The 16,420-nt window shown below is 59.2% G+C and overlaps 3 protein-coding genes across 17 annotated transcripts in view; 2 read left to right on the plus strand and 1 right to left on the minus strand.

Annotated features, from left to right (window-relative positions):
- Window positions 1-3,476, plus strand: part of NOTCH1 (notch receptor 1) — a 46,751-nt gene extending 43,275 nt beyond the window's left edge. For both annotated transcript variants that reach the window (XM_027104267.1, XM_027104266.1), the window contains one exon: window positions 340-3,476. In XM_027104267.1, the coding sequence (XP_026960068.1) occupies window positions 340-1,782 (1,443 nt within the window). In that variant the 3' untranslated portion in view covers window positions 1,783-3,476. The remainder of the gene's footprint in view (window positions 1-339) is intronic.
- Window positions 3,477-12,558: 9,082 nt separating this feature from the next.
- Window positions 12,559-15,990, minus strand: LOC113619376 (translation initiation factor IF-2). Its single transcript, XM_027104089.1, is given in 7 exon segments — window positions 12,559-13,388; window positions 13,469-13,943; window positions 13,946-14,003; window positions 14,005-14,311; window positions 14,314-14,363; window positions 15,508-15,723; window positions 15,845-15,990. Coding segments are annotated over 6 exon segments (1,020 nt in total). The 3' UTR covers window positions 12,559-13,388; window positions 13,469-13,700.
- The window catches only part of SEC16A (SEC16 homolog A, endoplasmic reticulum export factor), a 33,059-nt gene continuing 31,549 nt past the window's right edge, over window positions 14,911-16,420 (plus strand). For 9 of the 14 annotated variants that reach the window (XR_003432393.1, XR_003432398.1, XR_003432399.1 and 6 more), the window contains exon 1: window positions 15,546-15,709. The gene's annotated coding sequence lies outside the window, so the exon portion shown is untranslated. Of the gene's footprint in view, window positions 15,390-15,544; window positions 15,710-16,420 lie in introns of those variants that run through there. The other 5 variants (XR_003432397.1, XR_003432396.1, XR_003432395.1 and 2 more) reach the window with 4 other exon arrangements.

Consider the following 16,420-nt stretch of genomic DNA (forward strand, 5'->3'; position numbering starts at 1 on the left):
CCCCAAGCCTCTGAAATTGTGGCAGGGTTTGCGTCTGTGCAGGTTTGGAGGGAGGGAAGAGGGGCCACAGTCTGTTAGATTTCCTGCGGGGCCTGTGACCCCCGGAAGGGTGAAGCTTTACTGATTTAGAGTTTAGGATCCCACAGACCGCCTCTGGGTGGGTCTCAGAAGATGTATTTAACGCCTTTTTTGTTAACACTTAACAGGCCAGTTAAAGGTAGCATGCTGGGGAGGGTCGAGATGAGCTGCCCCCCCGCCCCGTGTCCGGGAGGAGGGGCCAGACCGCCGGTCCCTCTGGTGACAGGTGACCTCCTCACCTGCCCCCGTCCATTCCCCCAGGAGGAGACGCCTTTGTTCCTGGCCGCCCGGGAGGGCAGCTACGAGACGGCCAAGGTGCTGCTGGACCATTTCGCCAACCGGGACATCACGGACCACATGGACCGCCTGCCCCGCGACATCGCGCAGGAGCGCATGCACCACGACATCGTGCGGCTACTGGACGAGTACAGCCTGGTGCGCAGCCCCCCGCTGCACGGCGCGCCCACCCTGTCGCCCCCGCTCTGCTCTCCCAGCGGCTACCTGGGCAACCTCAAGCCCGCCGTGCAGAGCAAGAAGGCCCGCAAGCCCAGCACCAAGGGCCTGGCCTGCGGCGGCAAGGAACCCAAGGACCTCAGGGCGCGGAGGAAGAAGTCCCAGGACGGCAGGGGCTGCTTGCTGGACAGCTCGAGCGCGCTGTCGCCCGTGGACTCCCTGGAGTCCCCCCACGGCTACCTGTCGGATGTGGCCTCCCCGCCCCTCCTGCCATCCCCTTTCCAGCAGTCTCCCTCTATGCCCCTCAACCACCTGCCCGGGATGCCCGAGGCCCACCTGGGCGTCAGCCACCTGAGCGTGGCGGCCAAGCCCGAGATGGCGGCACTGAGTGGGGGTGGCCGGCTGGCCTTCGAGGCGGGGCCGCCACGCCTCTCCCACCTTCCCGTGGCTTCCGGCACCAGCACGGTCCTGGGTGCTGGTGGCAGCGGGAGCTGCGGTGGGGCCGTGAATTTCACCGTGGGTGGGGCCGCAGGCTTGAACGGCCAGTGCGAGTGGCTGTCCCGGCTGCAGAATGGCCTGGTGCCGAACCAGTACAACCCGCTGCGAGGGAGCGTGGCGCCGGGCACCTTGAGCACGCAGGCCCCCGCCCTCCAGCACGGCATGGTGGGCCCGCTGCACGGCGGCCTGTCGGCCACCGCCCTGTCCCAGATGATGAGCTACCAGGCCCTGCCCAGCGCGCGGCTGGCCGCCCAGCCTCACCTGGTGCAGCCTCAGCAGCAACAGCAGAACTTACAGATGCAGCCGCCGAACATGCAGCCGCAGGCACCGCAGCCGCACCTCGGCGTGGGCTCGGCCACCAGCGGCCACATGGCCCGGAGCTTCCTGGCGGGGGAGCTGAGCCAGGCGGACGTGCAGCCCCTGGGCCCCGGCAGCCTGGCGGCGCACACCGTCCTGCCGCAGGACAGCCAGGTCCTGCCCACGTCGCTGCCGGCCGCGCTGGCCCCGCCCATGACCACCGCCCAGTTCCTGACGCCCCCCTCCCAGCACAGCTACTCCTCCCCCGTGGACAACACCCCCAGCCACCAGCTGCAGGTGCCCGAGCACCCCTTCCTCACCCCGTCCCCGGAGTCCCCCGACCAGTGGTCCAGCTCGTCGCCGCACTCCAACATCTCCGACTGGTCCGAGGGCATCTCCAGCCCGCCCACCAGCATGCCGTCCCAGATCGCCCACGTTCCTGAGGCCTTTAAGTAAACAGCCGGCTGCCCCCAGGGACCCTGTGCTTCCTTTCCCAAGCCCTGCTGGACGTTCGCGTGCGCTCCGTGGATGTCGGGGCCGACCAAAGGAGCTTTTTTCAAAACATGAGTCTTTATACAAAATAAGAGGACAAGAATTTTTAATTTTTTTTTTTTTAGTATTTATTTATGTACTTTTATTTTACCTGGAAACACTGTCTTTTTATTTATATGTACTGTTTTGTATATCACCAGGTAGCAACTTCTATCTGCTCCAAGAAAATAAACTAGTTCTCTATCGTGATTTCCCTGCTTAGGATGAAGATTCCCAGGTGTTTGTAAAATATAAACAAAGATTCATGATTTCCAAATGCCATTTATTTATTGATTTCCTTTTTTTTTTTTTTTTTTTTTTTTTTTCCGAAAAGAAATTTCAGAGAAGGGAGGTTTTCGAGCCAGCATTGTTCAGAAAGCTCCCGGGGTGCCCGGGCCTGCTGCCCATTTCCCCAGACAGCCCCCTCACCCCTCCTCCAAAGCGGGACCACTCCCCCGACCCCCGCTCCCAGGACCACCTGCGTTTTGCGAGAAGATGCATCTAGAGAGAGAAAAGCAGACCCTTTACTCCTTACGCACATGGGTTAATTGGCTTCTAAAATAGGGAAGGAGCATGTGGAATGATGTGGTTTACGAGTTTTGGTGTTCTTTTAAATGACTTTTTTAAAACACGCTTTTAAAAACGTGTTCTTGGGGTATACCAAGGGTACGTTTCATGGTACCAATCATGAATCTTTGTTTCGGGTTCAGTATTACATAGTTGTTCATTGGTCTTGTGAGTTCTTGTTCTTTCTGGAGGCTCCCAGGCACCACCACCCCCGCCCCCACTGATACTTAAGCATCGTGGGGAGTGAGAAGTCAGAGGTGTGGTACCCACCTGGGACCCCACGCTGGGGAGGCCTACCCCTTTCTGGGGAGAGACACTGCCTGGGCCACCCCGTCGGAGGCGTCTCAACTTGAACTGCGTCTCCCAGGTTCAGCAGAAGATGGATTGGTGCTCCCGGGGCCCGAGCGCTGATGGGCCCTGTCTTTATAGGAGACTCGGAAAAACATGGTTGTGTGCAGCCTCACTGCTCAGAGACCCTCGTGCCGGGGCCCGGCGCGGCTCAGTGGGGCGCTTGGGACGCCGGGAGCCTGCTTGCGGGCCACCCCTCCCGGTTTGGGGAGGGGGGGTGTGCGCCCGGGGGAGGGAGCAGATTCTTACATTATCAAGTATAAGCCTGTGGCAGAGTAAATGTCTGTAAATACATTTCTAAATGGGGGATTTTGTTTAAGAAATGTGATGGAACAAATCTGTCAGGGGTCATGTTGGTAAGGGATGTCAGAACCCAGGCCCCACGACCTGACCTGCAGCTGCTGAACCGTAGCTCCTGAGAGCAAAGCCAGGGAGGGTCCTGCCGCCCACTGCGCTCGGGCAGCTGCTCGGGCCTCGCCGGGCACAGTGTTGGGCCACCCCTAGTGGGCATGACCAGACACTTCCTAAGATGTTGCTTCTTACTGTGTTTTATAAAATAGAGTGTAGTTTACATGAAAAGGAAACTTTTTTAAAAAGTTATCTACATGCAAAACTGCAGGTGATGAAAATGATGTATTTTTTTTCATCTTTTTTGTCTGATTTGCAATAAAAATGATCCTGATGGTTGTCCAGATTTTGCTAAACTCGGCTGTGGTGCTGGCTTGCTTTCTGAGAGCGGGGAACAGCAGGGCAGTCCTCTCCGAAGTACCTCCCGATGGGAGAGCGGTGGTGAGACCACCCAGCCCTGGCCCGTGGGCACCGGCGTCACTCTGTCCGCTCGGAAGGTGTCCAGTGTCCCTGTCTACCACGGGGAGGCAGACACCCCGCAGGGAGCCGGGCACATACAGCCCGACACCACCAGGCTCCGGGCTCTCCCATCTGTCTGGGCCATGGAGGGCGAGGCACCACTGACCAGCCTGGGGACCACGGCCCGGGGGCCGCTGCAGGAAAGAGGGAGGGGCCGGGAGGCCACGGGAAGGAGTCCAGACCCTAGCGTGAGGTCAGAGGAAGCCACAGGAATATCCGAGCAGGGGCACCACGGGGGTGACCCCAAGGGGTGCAGGCTGGGCAGAGCCATTGGCTCAGGGAGCCTGAGTTGGGCCACCAGACGCCCACGTGGGCCTCTCCCCGTCCCTCCTGCCTGTGCCCCTCCTCTCACCTGGCCCCGCCTGCCTCTTCTCTACCTGGCCCCGCCCCCAGGCCAGTGGCTTCAAACCAGATTTTGTTTTTCTAATTAAAAAAAATTTTTTTTAAACTATTTTTTGGCTGTGTTGGGTCTTTGTTGCTGCGCGCAGGCTTTCTCTAGTTGCGGCGAGCGGGGGCTACTCTTCGTTGCGGTGCGCAGGCTTCTCATCACGGTGGCTTCTCTTGCTGCGGAGCACGGGCTCTAGGCACGTGGGCTTCAGTCGTTGTGGCTCGCGGGCTCTAGAGCGCAGGCTCAGTAGTTGTGGTGCACGGGCTCAGTTGCTCCGCGGCATGTGGGATCTTCCCGGACCAGGGATCGAACCGGTGTCCAAACCAGAATAACAGAGAGTCCGGTGACCCCCTTCCACTGCAAAGTGCCGCCTGCCCCTGGGCCTGGCCTATTCAGGCACAAAGGTGAACCCAGGATTTCCTCACTGAGTTCGGATGCTTCGTTCCTGGGACAGGAGGTTCTGGGAAGTGGGATGTGGCAAATGGCTGAATTTCCATCTTTGGGGGGCGGTACTCAGCCTGAATTCTGCCCAAAGAACACCCACACCACAAAATTACACTCCTAGGTGTACACTTGAGAAAAGTGAAAGCAGACTCGCACAAGTGCGTCCACAGACGTGCTCACAGCAGCCAAGAGGTAGGAACAGCCCAAATGCCCGTCCGCTGCCAAGTGGATGAGCCAAGTGCAGTGGCCCGTGCTGTGGTGGTTCATCATATGCGTCAACTTGGCTGGGGGGCCATTTGGCCAAACGTGAGGGTGTTTCTGGATGAGATTAGCATTGGAATCTGTGGGCTGAGTAAAGCAGACACCACCCCCCCGCCCATGCGGGTGGGTCTCACCCAATCAGGTGAAGACTTGAATAGAACGAAAAGGTTGGGTAAGGGGGACGTCCTCCTGCCAACCACGTGAGCTGGGACGTCAGTCTCTTCCTGCCTTTGGATTTGCACCAAAGCATCAGCACCCCGGTCTCGAGCTGCTGACCACAGATCTGGGGACTTTGGAGCCCCCATAATCGTGTGAGTCAATTCTTTGTAATCAATTTCTTTATGCATTGATACATCCTGTTGGCTCTGTTTCTCTGGAGAACCCAGACTAAATACACATATGGTGGAATATTATTCAGCCATGAAGAAGAACGAAGCTACCGACACCTGCTACAGCACAGCTGAAACTCAGAAACATCATGCTGAGCAAAAGAAGCCAGACGCGGGCTTCCCTGGTGGCGCAGTGGTTGAGAGTCCGCCTGCCGATGCAGGGCACGCGGGTTCGTGCCCCGGTCCGGGAAGATCCCACATGCCGCGGAGCGGCTGGGCCCGTGAGCCATGGCCGCTGAGCCTGCGCGTCCAGAGCCTGTGCTCCGCTACGGGAGGGGCCACAGCAGTGAGAGGCCCGCGTAGCACAAAAAAAAAAAGAAGCCAGACGCTAGAGGTCACACACTGTATGGCTGCATTTGTGTGAAACGTGCAGACCAGGTAAACCCACAGAGGCAGCACGCAGATGAGCGGTTCCCAGGGCTGAGGGCGGGGGGGATGGGAAGCGACTGCCCAGTGGGGCTGGGGCGTTACGCTGGGCGATGAGACGCTTTGGAACTTGATAGAGGTGGTGGTTGCACATTTTTAACGTATTAAGTGCCATTGAATTTGCTGTAAAATGATTAATTTTATGTTCTATGAGTTATACCTCAATCAATTATTTTTTTAAAAGAAAGAACTCCCAGCAGTGTTTGAACTCCCAAGAAGTTCACTGGGGCTGTGGGATTCCCACAGATGCAGCAGGACGGGCCTCAGGGGACCCAGGGGTCATGAGGAGCGCCTCTCTGCTACCCAAATCTTTGGGGCCCTCAGCAGCAAGGAGCAGGGTGCCGTGCCTGGAACCTGGCCCTGCCCACCGCTTTGCTGGCAAGGTCCTGGGGGGAGGGGCAGCTGCAGCCACAGAGCAAGGGCTCTGCCCTCCCCCCCCCACCGCCCGAACCTCCCCTGACCCTCAGGAGCTCAGCCCTCAGCCGCCCCCAGGCTCGGAGGCACTGGCGGAAGTTCTGCAGGCCCCAGGGTGCCCACCGGATGCTGAGAGGGTGTGAGCAACCCACCCGTTTGTCCCACTGGGACCTGAACCTGCTCCCGCTGCCCCGGCTGCCCTGCCGACTCGCCTCCCTCCAACTCGCCATTCTCATCCTGGACGTACAGCCCGACTCGGCCTGCTCTGCCGGCCCCGCCTTTGAAGGACCCCCGCCTGGCCACCATGCACCTCCCAGGGAGGACACAGCCCCTCCCTTGGGGCTAAGCTCACCCAAGACACCCCTGGCTTGGGGGTCTGTCCTGGGCTGAACTCTGTCCTCCCAGAAGTCACATGTTGAAGGCCTGGCTCCCCAGACCTCAGAACGTGGCCGTGCTTGGAGGTGGGTCTTTAAAGGCTCGGTAATTAAGGCAAAGTGAGGTCGTTAGGGTGGCCCTAAGCCAATGTGACTGGTGTCCTCGTACGAAGAGGCGGTCAAGACATAGACACGCACAGAGGGAGGATGGAAGACCCAGGGAGAGGGCGACCACCTCCCAGCCCAGGAAAGAGGCCTCAAGAAGTCAACCTCGCCAACACCTGGATCTCGGCCTTCAGCCCTCAGAACTGTGAGAGATGAATTTCTGTTAAGCCACTGGCCTGTGGTACCTTTCTTTTTTGGGACCCCGTTGTGCACTTGTGGGATACTCGTTCCCCGACCAGGGATTGAACCTTGGTCCCGGCAGTGAAAGGGCTGAGTCCTAAGCCCTGGACTGCCAGGGAATTCCCTGTGGTACTTGTCCTGGCAGCCCTAGCTGACGGACAGAGCACACCTCTCAGGTGCCACGCGCATGTCCACATCCCCAGCAGCCCCAGCCTGCTGGCCCTGGTGCTGCCCTGGTTCCCTCCCCCTCCTCAGCTCGTCACTCCCCAGGGGTCTGGAGACTTGCACTTTTCAACATGCAAAACACACGAGGTTGACACAGAGCCGCCAATCCCGATCCACCTCCTGATGCTTCCTTCCCTCCTGACTGCTTGTGGTCAGGGGCCGTTGGGGGGGGCCTTCCTCAAAGCATCCAGGGTGGTTCAGAGCAGCAGGTCCAACAGAAAGGCAACGCCGGCCACAGTGCGCTTCAAAGACTTCAGCTGCCACAGGAAACAGGAAAAGAAACAGGTGAAGTTTATTTTAATACAATTTAGTTAACCAGTAGATCCAAACTATTACCACCTCAGCCTGTCATCGACATAAGCAGTTAATGAGATGTCTTCATGCTTTTTGAGGGGTAGGAGGGGGACTGTGTCTTTGAAAGCCCGTGTGCGTCCCAGGCTTACAGCGCACCTCAGTTTGGACTGGTCGCAGCCCCAGGTGCCTGACCCGCACACGTGCGCACAGACACCACGTCGGATGGCACGGATTTAGACCGTCACGGTGGCCTCTCGGCACCTCTCAGCCCTGCAGGAAAGCCCGAGGCCCATCACTGGCGTGGGGTCTGCTCCACCTTGTCCCCAAGTGAGCCCCAAAGGAGGCTCTGCACCCCTCTGGCCAGAGCAGAGACGGGACCCGTGGGCGAGGAGGGACAGCATTAGGGCCCACAGACAAACAGACAGGCAGGGCTCCTCCACACCAAGAAGTGAGCAGAGTGTCTCCGGGCTCCGCACTGCTTGGGGGCCTTGGGCCGCACTGGCTCTCTTCGTTAAGAAAGGCTCGCTTTCAGAGAATGTCCGCAGTGAGACGGCCCTTAGCCGCGGAGCTGACGTCCACTCTGCGGCGCCTTCCTATTCCGTCGCGGGCCGATGACAAGTCCTTTGTGGGCCAGCCCGATCCAGAAACCACACCGCTGCAGTGGGGCACAGACGTCAGCGGCAGACGGTGGAGAGCTTCCTACACTCACCGCTTGTGATGGGGCCCCGGGCATAAGAGCAAAGGATTATTCTGTTGAAGTATTTCATTCAGAAACCTAAACAATGTGGTCCAGATTGACCCCAGGGCAAACGGAGACCCAGAAGCACTGTGTCCCGAAGGGTGTTTGACGGGTTTTGGGTCAGAGTATCCTTTCCTGCAGGACCCCTTAGGCTTTGAAATGATGGTGTGGACAGTGCATCGCCAGGAGGGAGCGTATGTGCACTGGTTCCCAAACGGACTCACCCATCACAGATGAAGGGGCGACACGGGCTGGACACGGGTCAGGACATGCTGCTCCTAGTGACTCCATCTTCAGGATGATTCAAGAAGCCACACTGGTTGCCGCCATGCTTCCCGATCTGTGTCCCTTGTGTCTCCACCTTCCCGGTCGCAGCTGTTGACCTGCAGGCAGGTGACTTGTTGTCTCTGAGACTGTGTCTCAGGGGTGACGTGGGAACTGCTCTGAGCCGACCTCCTGGGCTTGTGGTGGGGCCGGGACCTGTCAGGTCGCCGCCATAAAGCTCCTGGCACGAGGTAAGGACTCAGAAATGGCACCGAGTTCTACAGCTGCGTTCCCTGCGCCGCCCCGGGGAAGCGTGTGCTCGCTCGAGCCAGGCAGCAGCCTCTTTCGGGACACGTGACCATCCCCGTTCAGGACGGAAAAACCCAGGCTCGACGAGGTGACAGTCTGAGCTCCAGAAACGTTATTTCTGTGTAACACAACAGATGCTGCGTGCGAAGGGCCTCAGAGTTACATTGTTTACTTTTTCACACCGTCGAATGTGTGGCCCTTCCTGAATCACACAGTGATGCGTTATCAATACTTATCATGAATCTGTAGTTGTGTATGGATTCACGATATTCACTGTAAATCTCTGTACAGACACACCTCAGAGACATTGCGGGTTCGGTTCCAGACTCCTGCAATGAACTGAGTATCACACTGAAGGAAGTCACAGGAATGTTTTGGTTTCCCAGTGCGTGTAGAAGTTATGTTTACACTAGACTGTAGTCTATTAGGTGTGCCAATAGCCTTATGTCTAAAAATCAATGTACATACCTTAATTAAAAAATACTTTATTGCTAAAGCATGCTAAGTGTCCTCTGAGCTTTCAGTGAGTCATAGTAATAACATCAAAGATTACTGAACACAGACACTGTAACGAGTATAATAAGAAAGAAAAAGTTTGAAATATCGCGAGAATTACCAAAATGTGACACAGAGACAGGAAGCGAGGAAACGCTATTGGAAAAACGGTACCCATAGACGTGCTTGACGCAGGGTTGCCACAGACCTTCAACTTGTAAGAAAACGCAGTATCTGTGAAGCACAATGCAGCGAGGTGTGCCTGTACCAGAGCTTTTGTCACCCTGTTTTGGCATCTCTTCAATTTAAAAAACAAGTCTTGGGACTTCCCTGGTGGTCCAGTGGTTAGGACTCCACGCTCTCACTGCCAAGGGCGTGGGTTCAGTCCTTGGTCCGTGAACTAAGATCCCGCAGGCCGCACCAAGCACAAGACAAACAAAACCAAAACGAGCCTCAGAAAAGTGGGTGACGTTGGGGCTTCCCTGGTGGCGCAGTGGTTGAGAATCCTCCTGCCAATGCAGGGGACACGGGTTCAAGCCCTGGTCCGGGAAGATCCCACATGCCGCGGAGCAACTGAGCCCGTGCGCCGCAACTACTGAGCCCACGTACCACAGCTACTGAAGCGCCTAGAGCCCGTGCTCCGCAACAAGAGAAGCCACCGCGATGAGAAGCCTACGCACCACAACGAAGAGTAGCCCCCGCTCGCCGCAACCAGAGGAAGGCCGCGCACAGCAACGACGACTCAACGCAGCCAAAAATAAACAAACAAATAAATAACATTTACAAAAAAGAAAAAGAAAAATGTGTGACCGTAAGTAGGTTACTTATTCCTCACCAGCCATTTCCTTACCTGTAAAATGAAAGAAAGAGAAGGACACTGCCCTGAAGCGCCATTCCCCCACCCCCGCACCCTGGCCACCGCTGGCTCAGGGCCTCCCCAGCGACCAGCGACCTAGTGGGTGAGGGATGATGCCAAGGCTAGATCCAGCCCCCGTAGCTGTGAGGATTAAATCACTGAGCACAGCGCTCGAGAAATCCACATCTTCTGTTTTTCCATTAAGCTCGACTCGGAGGATTTACGGGGCACCTACTGTGCTCCGCAGACCCCACCACCCTCTGGGGTCCGGAAATGAACAACACCCCAGAGAGGGCTGCAGTCTGGGGGTGCTGCAGGGAGCCAAAGGTTTTCCTCTGGCTGCACCGGTGCCCAGAGACCCAGCGGTCCTGGGAGGAGCCACCAGCAGGGCAGAGGCTTGCTGGGGCCAGCCTGCCTACACGGAGGCGGCTCTCTGCCTCCCCCTGCTGGCAGCGCCCCACCAGTGTCCCCTTTGGCAAGCGGGTGGTCCGCGTGGGGACTTCCAGCGGGCCAGGTGAGGCCAGGTGAGGCTCCGCTGTTTATAGTTTACGTCTGCACCTCTCCTAACGCTCAGGTCCATCGTCCGTGACAGTGCTGTTGTCCCTTTTTACAGATGAGGAAGCTGAGGCTCAAAGAGGTAGGTGACTTCCCTGAGTTCACCCACTTGAGCCAGAGCATGCGACTCCCCAGTCAGTGTCCTTACAGCCACCTCAGGGGTCACCTCCCCTGGGAGGACCCGGAGGGCCTGGAGACCCTACCTGGCTCAGCCCCTCACCATTCAGACAGGAAAAGCCATGCTCAGGGAGGGAAGTGTCAAAGTCACCCTGCCAGGAGTTAACGCTGCAGCCAGTCTGCCACTTGGCAATCTGCAGGTGTAGGGGTTCTTCCAAGCGCCACCCTAGGCCCTTTCCAATTCCCGATCCACGGTCCCAGCAGGCCCCCAAGTCCACACCTGTAACTTAGGTCACCACCGAGGCTCAGGACTCCCGCCTTGTTTGTTCCCTTGGCTGACGTGTGTGGAGCGTGTGCCGTGCCAGGGGCTGCGGATGCAGCTGGCAGCCAGAGAGCCACGTCCTGCCCTCGGGGGTCATCCGGGGTTTGGCTCTCCCCACCAGCCTGGCCCCAGCATCCTTGCCACTCCCCTGGGGGACCCAGGGCCACCTCCTGGGCTCCTGACTCTGGCTAGTGCCCTGCCGGACAGCCGGGGAAGGCTAAACCGGTGACGTCACTCCTGGCTGCTGAAAAGCCCCTGAGAGCTTCCTTGCTTCCAAAAGTCAAGTGTAAGTCCCCTCTCGGCGCCCACGGAGCCCCACGCAATGGAGGCACGCCCAGCGGCTCCCGGGCCGCTGCCTGCTCTCTGGGGTCCACCCCCTGCCACTCCAGAAGTTTGTCTTCGCGTCAGCCACAAGTGCTCCTCCTTTCCCATCCCTGCCTCTCCCCGCCCCCCAGCAGGTGGGACCCAGGCCGCACTGGGCACATCCGCTGCTGCCCAGCGTCCTGCTCCCCCAGGGATAGGAGCCGCGCCTGTCTGTTCCACGGCCGCAGCCTCGGCTCCTCCCGGTGCCTGGTGCGTGACAGGGGCCCAGCAGACGGCTGTGTGCTGCTCTAGGAAGGACGGCTCCCAGGTTTTCCAGGGCCTCGCTGCAGCTAAGGAGGACACAGCGCACACTTCCCCGTGGCTCGTATGCAATCGGCATCTTCCTGTGTTTTCTGCTTCACCCCTGTTGCTACTCACCTTATATGCTCAGTACTTGGCTCAGTGATTTAAAACAGAAAGTTCTCTGAGACCTCCTAGGGGCCAGGCATGTTTCCAGACGCTGGAGAGGACAGTGCCATGCTCAGGCTACAGTGCCACTGACGGTGATGACATTTACCAAGCCTGGCTGGCTCAAGGCTTGCCTGGATATGGACGTCCTCCTGCAAGGCCCTCCGGGGGCCCAGGATGGCTCTAGTGGTGTTGGCCTTATGCCCCTGGCCTGCACCCTCATTGAGGGGCCTCCCTCTTCTCACCTGCAGCCTGGCCACACACCAGCAACCCACCTGGATGCACCCCGACAGGGGCCCCCACACACCGGGGCCCGATGCCCAGGTGCCATGGAAGAAACTCTAAGGCACAGCTATCTGCGCCTCGGGACCTGTTTCTCCTGAAGGAACTGACCCCCACCCCTTCCTCTCCAGCCACTCCATCCTCCGGAAGCCCATCCTTCCGGCTCTTCCCACCTCTGAGGCCCTGACATGCTTTTTGCCTGGACCACTCAGCCAGCCCCGTCTCACAGAGGCTGCCCCCTCTCGCCACGACGAGCTGGGCAGGCCCATTCCCACGCCCCCAGCCTCAGCACCCAGGACTGAGGGTGTGCGTCAGGGGCTGAGCAGAGCACCTGGCCTGGAACAGGCCTGCCATACAAACACCCACAGACCACACTTTACGCCCTGCGGGGGAGTGAGGGGCACAGGCTCACGGCCACGGGCCGCCGGGCCTTCACCTACACTGAGACTGCTGCCCGCCCCAAGGGCCCCTGGGAGGACTGCCTGGCAGGTCGGTCATCAGGGATGCTGAGTGGGGACGCCCGACCTCTCCCCAACAAGGCGCTCACATCAGACCAGCGCCGTCCAATGGGAACATAATGCCAGCCACGTATGGAATTTTACACTTCCTGGCAGCTACATTAAAGAAAGGAAACAGACGAAATAAAATTTTATAGTATATTTTATTTAACCCAGTAGATCCAAAATATCATTTCAACAGGCAAGGCTCTCACTGAGCTACCTCACAGCCTCGGCCCCGTGGCGTGGACTCTGCGCTCAGAGCGCATCTTGGGTTGGACCAGTACCCTGGAAGGTACAGGCTAGTGGGAGAGGCTGACTGTCACAATACTGAACACAATGTGACCAAGTGCCGTAATGATGACGAGACAGCCCGGTTCTCTGGCACCGCCTCTGCCCGTTGTCCCTCTGCCCACAGCAGTTCTGTGTCCCGTGCGTTCTGGGCAACGTGACTACAGCTCATGTGACTACGGAGCTTGGCATGAGGAGCTACATTTCCCCCAGGAAAGAGCGGCCGATTCCAGCCCACCCAGTGGGGGCTTCAGGGAGGTGGTGACATTTGTATCCAGCCTCCAAGTACGAGCCAGGGGAGAGGCTGGGAGAAAGGAGAGAGGAGTGGACATTGCAGGCAAAAGGAAGGGTGCCTAATCAAGACTAGTGATGGCTGTCGTGGCGGTGCACCTCCTCGGCATGGCCCCCGCGTCCCAGTTTGCCCTGACAGCCCCAGCTCACACCTGTTGATCCAGCACATGCGTCAACAGCACCCTCTCTCAGTCCCCAAAATGTCCAGGTGCTCACCCTGCGTAAACCCCAGGCTGACGAGGTTAAGGAAGGTGACAAAGGGCACACAGCATCTGGGTAGCAGGCTGGGTCTCAAAGCAGATGGTCTTTGACTCTGAGCCCCGTCTCCATGGCCCAGAGGCTTGATGGCTCAGCTGCGGGCCCCGGAGCCCTCTCCTGCACACCAGCCTACAGACAGAACCTGAGAGGGTCTCCACACACAGCTTAGCGACAGACAGACCCTGAGAGGGTCTCCACACACAGCTTAGCGACAGACAGAACCTGAGAGGGTCTCCACACACAGCTTAGCGACAGACAGAACCTGAGAGGGTCTCCACACACAGCTTAGCGGGAGGGAGGAGGGGAGGGGAAAAAAAGCCCCAGGCCCTTGCAGGTCACCTTTGCTAATCACAGCTTTCCTTAAAGTCACCACACGTGCTGCCCCTTTAACAACCCCCCAGGGCCCGGAGGTCTCCAATTTGCCCTGGGCAAGTTGCTTTCTGCTGCTTTGTCTTCAAGTCGGAGCCCACTGGGGCTGACCACAGGGCCCCTCAGGCCACCAGAGAGGAAGGTCTGGGCTCGAGCTCTTGAGCTCTTTGAACTTCCCGGGCTGGGGGGTGGGGGTGGGTACCAGCGACACATCTCTCTGCAGGATGATTTGCTGGGACCAAGTGTCTGCAGAACACAGTGACCACCAGGAAGAAGGGGACCGAGTGGTGGGGCCCAGGGTGCATTCTACTGCATGTTCCCTAACTCTGTGTTGACACAGGCTGGGAACTCGATTTCTGCAAGGCAAATGTTAGCTTAGCAAAGTGGCCACGTCAGATGGGCTGAAACTCTCCCTGCGCCCGCCCGGGGCTCTGACAGCGTGGCCGCTCCCTTGCCAGCATCACGGCAAACAAAGAGAAGAACCACACTCCTTCCTTCTTCCCAAGCTTCTGGGTCCCATCAGTGACCACCCTCCTACTCCCGACAGGCCAGAGCACAGCAGCCGCTGCGGCTGGGAGCTCAGCGGCTGCGCGATGTGTACCTGCGCAGGCACACGCGCCACCCTTCCCGCCCTCCGGAAGGCGCCGGGGCAAGCGGGGCAGGCTGCTGCCCTTCCCTACCCTTGCCAGGCGGGTGGCAGGTGAGTGCGCCGGGCCAGGCTGGCTGCTTCTTCACCTGCCTTTTCTCCCTGGGAGAATGAGGGTACAAAGGGCAGCACCCCTCTTCCCTAAGATCCTCTATGGGTGGTGGGCTCAGATGCTGCCTCCCGGTGGGCGCCAGGACAGGGGAGCAACCTCAGGGAGGAACAGGAGGCTGAGGCCCAGCAGCCTAGACTGTCACTCGGTACCTCGGGGGTCGCCCTCATTCAACACAAATATCCTCTCAACAACGGTTAGGGAAAACCACACAGAGATACCGGCTTCCGTCCACAGGGCATCTCTGGGCACAGAGGGAACCGCTGCTCACGGGAAGAAGAGTCAGGGGCCTCGAGGGGGCTTAGGGCAGACAAAAGAGGGGCCGGGGACTGCGCGGCCAGCGCCGGTGGCGAAGGGGGCGGGGAGGGAAAGGGCCGGACGAAGTGTGTGCCCGGGGAAGGCGACGGCCGAGCCGGGGAGGAGGCCGGGCCTGGGCGAGGCGAGGCGGGACGGTGCGACTGGGCGCTGCAGGCGGACAGGACGACCCCCGAAGCGGGAGCCTGGGCGGCAAGTGGGGCTTCGACGGGGCCTGTGGACTGGGGGCCGGCGGCGTCTGTCCCTTCCAGGGTTCTGTGCGGAGCACATGGGCACTGCTTTCCGAGAGCTAGACGTGGACGGAGCCGAACTTCCCGGGCAGAACTGGAACCAGGAGCCGTCAGTGGTCGTAACTAGGCAACTCGCGGGCCGCCGCGAGGCGCGCACGCGCAGTTCGCAGGGGCTGCCGGCGCATGCGCGGTCGTCTTCCGCCCGTTTCCCTTCGAAGAGTCCAACGGCAGAATGGGAGGAAGGCGCCTGCGCCAGGGTGCTGCTCGGGTTCTCGGCTCAGCCGGGTAGCCGTTCTCGGTCGGTGCACCTGCTGGCGTCAGTCGCTCAAGACTGATTCTTCCCTTGGGTCTTCTTGAAGAATCCCGACTCTTCTCACATCCTAAGTCAGAAGAGACGGGGAGAAAGAGCCGGCATAACTCGGACGACGTCCCAGGGCGGTCCTCGCGCGCCCGACCGGGCAGGTGGGCGGGCAGGTGGGCGAGGGGCGGGACCAATGGATGGGCAGTGAAAGACGGGATGCGGGCGGGGGCGGGGCCAGGGGCGGGGCGGAGTGTCACGAGGGCCCCTGCGAGGGGCGCGGCGCGCGCTGACGTCGCTGCCGGACACGTCGGCGACGCGGTGGCCGCGGGGACCGGAGCCGGATGTGCCAAGATGGCTGCTGCGGCTGCAGTGTCTCCGCTTGTGGAAACCGCCGCGCCGTACTCCGCACGCGGCTCCTGAGGGGCGGGAGCCGGGGGTCGCGGAGGGGCCGGGCGGTAGCCGGAGTGGGCCTGGGCCGCCCTGCGGCGCGCCGGTGAGGGCCGGGGTCTGGGCGGAGGGAGGCGGCCGGGCCGGGCCCAGCCCGGAGCGGACGGCGCGTCTCCTGGGAGCCGCCGGCGGTCGGGCGGGGGCCTGCGGGCTGGGAGGGTCGGGCAGACCCCTTGGTTACCTGCCCGCTCGGGCCGACGTGGCCTCCACCTGCACGGGCTGTCGGATCAGCTGAGTGGACACTAGCCGTGGTGGCCTTGGTGTGGGGTTGTGTTGGAAAGGCTGGAAGAAAAGCCAGACCTGCAACTTTTTAAGGAGTAGAAGCATTTAGGAAATTTTTTTAACAGTTTAGCTTGCCCTTTGCTTCGAAGGTTCTGAAGTTTTGTGTTCATTGGTTGAAAGGTTTCTGCTGAGCTGTGCGGGCGATGAGGTAGATTGACATTTGAACCAAGGAACAGCCTTGTTGCGTCTGTTGGTAATGGGGCGAGGTGACCAAGATGTTGCAACCGAGGTCGAGCGCTGTGTTTTATCTCAAGGGGCAGAGGAATGTGTAAAGCAGCCTGCCCTTTTTGTGAAGAAAGTATTACAGTAGAGCGTCTGGACATGACACAGCCATTTAAAATCAGTTGTTGCTGCTTTACCTGAAAAGTTTTAAATGGTTTGGAGATTGTGAGTTGCTTATTAAGATTTTGTTTTAAATACATATGATGCAGATGTTAACCAGAGAGGTATTTCCCATCCCCGGATATGGCAGGAA

The sequence above is a fragment of the Aethalodelphis obliquidens genome, unplaced genomic scaffold, assembly GCF_003676395.1.
Source record: "Aethalodelphis obliquidens isolate GAN/ISIS:26980383/991018 unplaced genomic scaffold, ASM367639v1 scaffold7, whole genome shotgun sequence".
NCBI classification, from domain to species: domain Eukaryota; kingdom Metazoa; phylum Chordata; class Mammalia; order Artiodactyla; family Delphinidae; genus Aethalodelphis; species Aethalodelphis obliquidens.